This window comes from Propithecus coquereli, unplaced genomic scaffold, assembly GCF_000956105.1.
Source record: "Propithecus coquereli isolate 6110/MARCELLA unplaced genomic scaffold, Pcoq_1.0 Scaffold20, whole genome shotgun sequence".
NCBI classification, from domain to species: domain Eukaryota; kingdom Metazoa; phylum Chordata; class Mammalia; order Primates; family Indriidae; genus Propithecus; species Propithecus coquereli.
Window position 1 is genome coordinate 13,443,092 of NW_012144967.1, and position 2,335 is coordinate 13,445,426.

The 2,335-nt window shown below is 38.0% G+C and overlaps 1 protein-coding gene across 2 annotated transcripts in view; it reads right to left on the reverse strand.

Annotated features, from left to right (window-relative positions):
* The window catches only part of BLM (Bloom syndrome, RecQ helicase-like), an 84,186-nt gene that overhangs the window by 44,707 nt on the left and 37,144 nt on the right, over positions 1-2,335 (reverse strand). For both annotated transcript variants that reach the window (XM_012643779.1, XM_012643778.1), the window contains exons 11-12: positions 565-663; positions 203-351 (exon numbers count right to left, since the gene is read on the reverse strand). In XM_012643779.1, coding sequence (XP_012499233.1) covers positions 203-351; positions 565-663 — 248 coding nt within the window. The remainder of the gene's footprint in view (positions 1-202; positions 352-564; positions 664-2,335) is intronic.

The following is a 2,335-nucleotide window of genomic DNA, read 5'->3' on the forward strand; positions in this document are numbered from 1 at the left end:
TGGGCTCAAGCGATCCTCCTGCCTCAGCCTCCTGAGTAGCTGGGACTACAGGCATGCGCCACCATGCCTGGCTAATTTTTTCTATATATATTTTTTTAGTCGTCCAGCTAATTTCTTTCTATTCTTTTTTTTAGTAGAGACGGGGTCTCGCTCTTGCTCAGGCTGGCTAGGTTTCTTAAATACATGCCTTTCAGCAACTTACACCTGAGGTCTGGGGATCTTCAGCTGAGTGAGGATGTCTTTCTGCACCCTGGGATTAGCTGTGGCAGTAAGAGCCATCACTGGGACAGAAGGAAACTTCTGACGAAGCATATTCATTCTTTTGTAGTCTTGACGAAAATCATGTCCCCACTAATTGGGAAAAAAAAAATACTGCTTTTCAGACTATTTGGATTTTCCTTCTGTAAAAAGCCAACACTGGTTAATATATTAACAACCATCTTATTCTTCAGTAAAATAGCAGACTAGTTCACTGAATGTGGGTTTTTCTTCACTTCTGAAAATACATACACTGTTGGTAGTATATATTTACTGATATTTCAAGACATAAAAAACAGTATTTACCTGACTGACACAATGTGCTTCGTCAATAACAAAACGTGCCAAGAGCTTCCTCTCATACAGATTCTCCAAAGTAGAAATCAGTCTGTTACTTGCACAGACCTAGACCAGAAATATGTTAGACATTTAAAATCATTTAAACACGTCACCTTATTGATTTTGTTGTCTTTAAGTTCCATTACAACTTAAGCTATATTAAAACTTTAATGTAAAAAAAGAAAAAATCTATGTAAAATCGGTTATTTCAATTTAGAAGTAACAGAACATCACAAGTCAGATATTTTAGAATGTTCACCCACATTCGGCAAGCAGCTTATTAGGTCAGTGGTTCTAAAACTTCTTTCTGTCTCAGTACATCTGAGGGGCCACCACACATTTTCACTGGTAGATCTGTGTTATGTGCATGATGTTGTTTGGGGGAAAATAACATATATATGTATTTCATAGCTCTGTTCATAAGAAGGCCTACAAGTATGACATCCCAGTAGCATCAAGCACATCTAGCAATCACATTTTGACAGGGACACATCAAAAGGACACAGAAGCCAGCCTTATGGAGCTCTCCCATTGGTCAAATAAAGGACAATTAGAACATCAAAACACATAACAACAACTGATTGTAACCCACTGAATAAATTAAGAATCCAAGAATTCATACTAATATCAATAAATATGTGGGATAAAAGGGAAAGCTCTTCCTTATGGTAAAAATGCCAACTGAATCAAAAAAAGCATAATTTGGGATCCACTACAGTAATAACTGATTTGGGGAAGAATCATCACTAGATGCTAAAACTTAGCATCTGGGTAAAAGTCTGATGAATAACAGGGTATTTACACAGTTTCAAAGTATCCCACAACAGGATATCTACTAATTACAAAGCTTCCCACCCCCCCAGAAAAACAGGAACTTTACAGTGGACAAGTCTAGCAGACACTACCTTAACAAAGTGATCAATTAACTAACATCATCAGTAATGGGAACAACTGACATCAAGTGCCTCCTGATAGGAAGCATGAGACCATATCGTCACTTCTGTGATATTCCTGCCAAAATGAATGACATGAATCTAATCAGGAGGAAACATAAGATAAATTCAAACTGAGGGACAGTCCTCAAAAAAGCTGGCCTTTACTCTTCAAAAATGTCAAAATCATGAAAGACAAGAGAGAAACTGTCTAGATTAAAAAGAGACATAACAACTGAAAGCAATACATGATCTGGGGTTTTCTTTTGCTATAAAGGACATTATTGGGACAATTAATGAAACTGGATTAATGTTTACAGATTAAGTAACAGTATTGCATCAATGTACATTTGCTAATTTTGCTAATTGTACTGAGGTTATGAAAGAGAATTCTTTTTTTTTTTTTTGAGAAAAAGTCTCACTCTGTTGCCCCAGGTAGAGTGCCGTGGCATCGTAGCTCACTGCAACCTCCAACTCCTAGGCTCAAGTCATCCTTCCGTCTCAGCCTCCTGCATAGCTGAGACTACAGGCAACACCAGGACGCTCAGCCAATTTTTTCTATTTTTAGTAGAGACAGGGTCTTGTTCTGTTGCTCAGGCTGGTCTTGAACTCCTGAGCTCAGGCAATCCTCACGCCTTGGCCTCCCAGAGCACTAGGATTACAGGTGTGAGCCATCATGCCTGGCCAGAATTCCTTGTTTCTAGGAAATACACAGTGGAATATTTAGGATATTAAAAGATATCGGTCTGCAACATAATCTCAATCAAATGTTTCAGGAAAAAATATATAGAGAGAATGATAAAGCA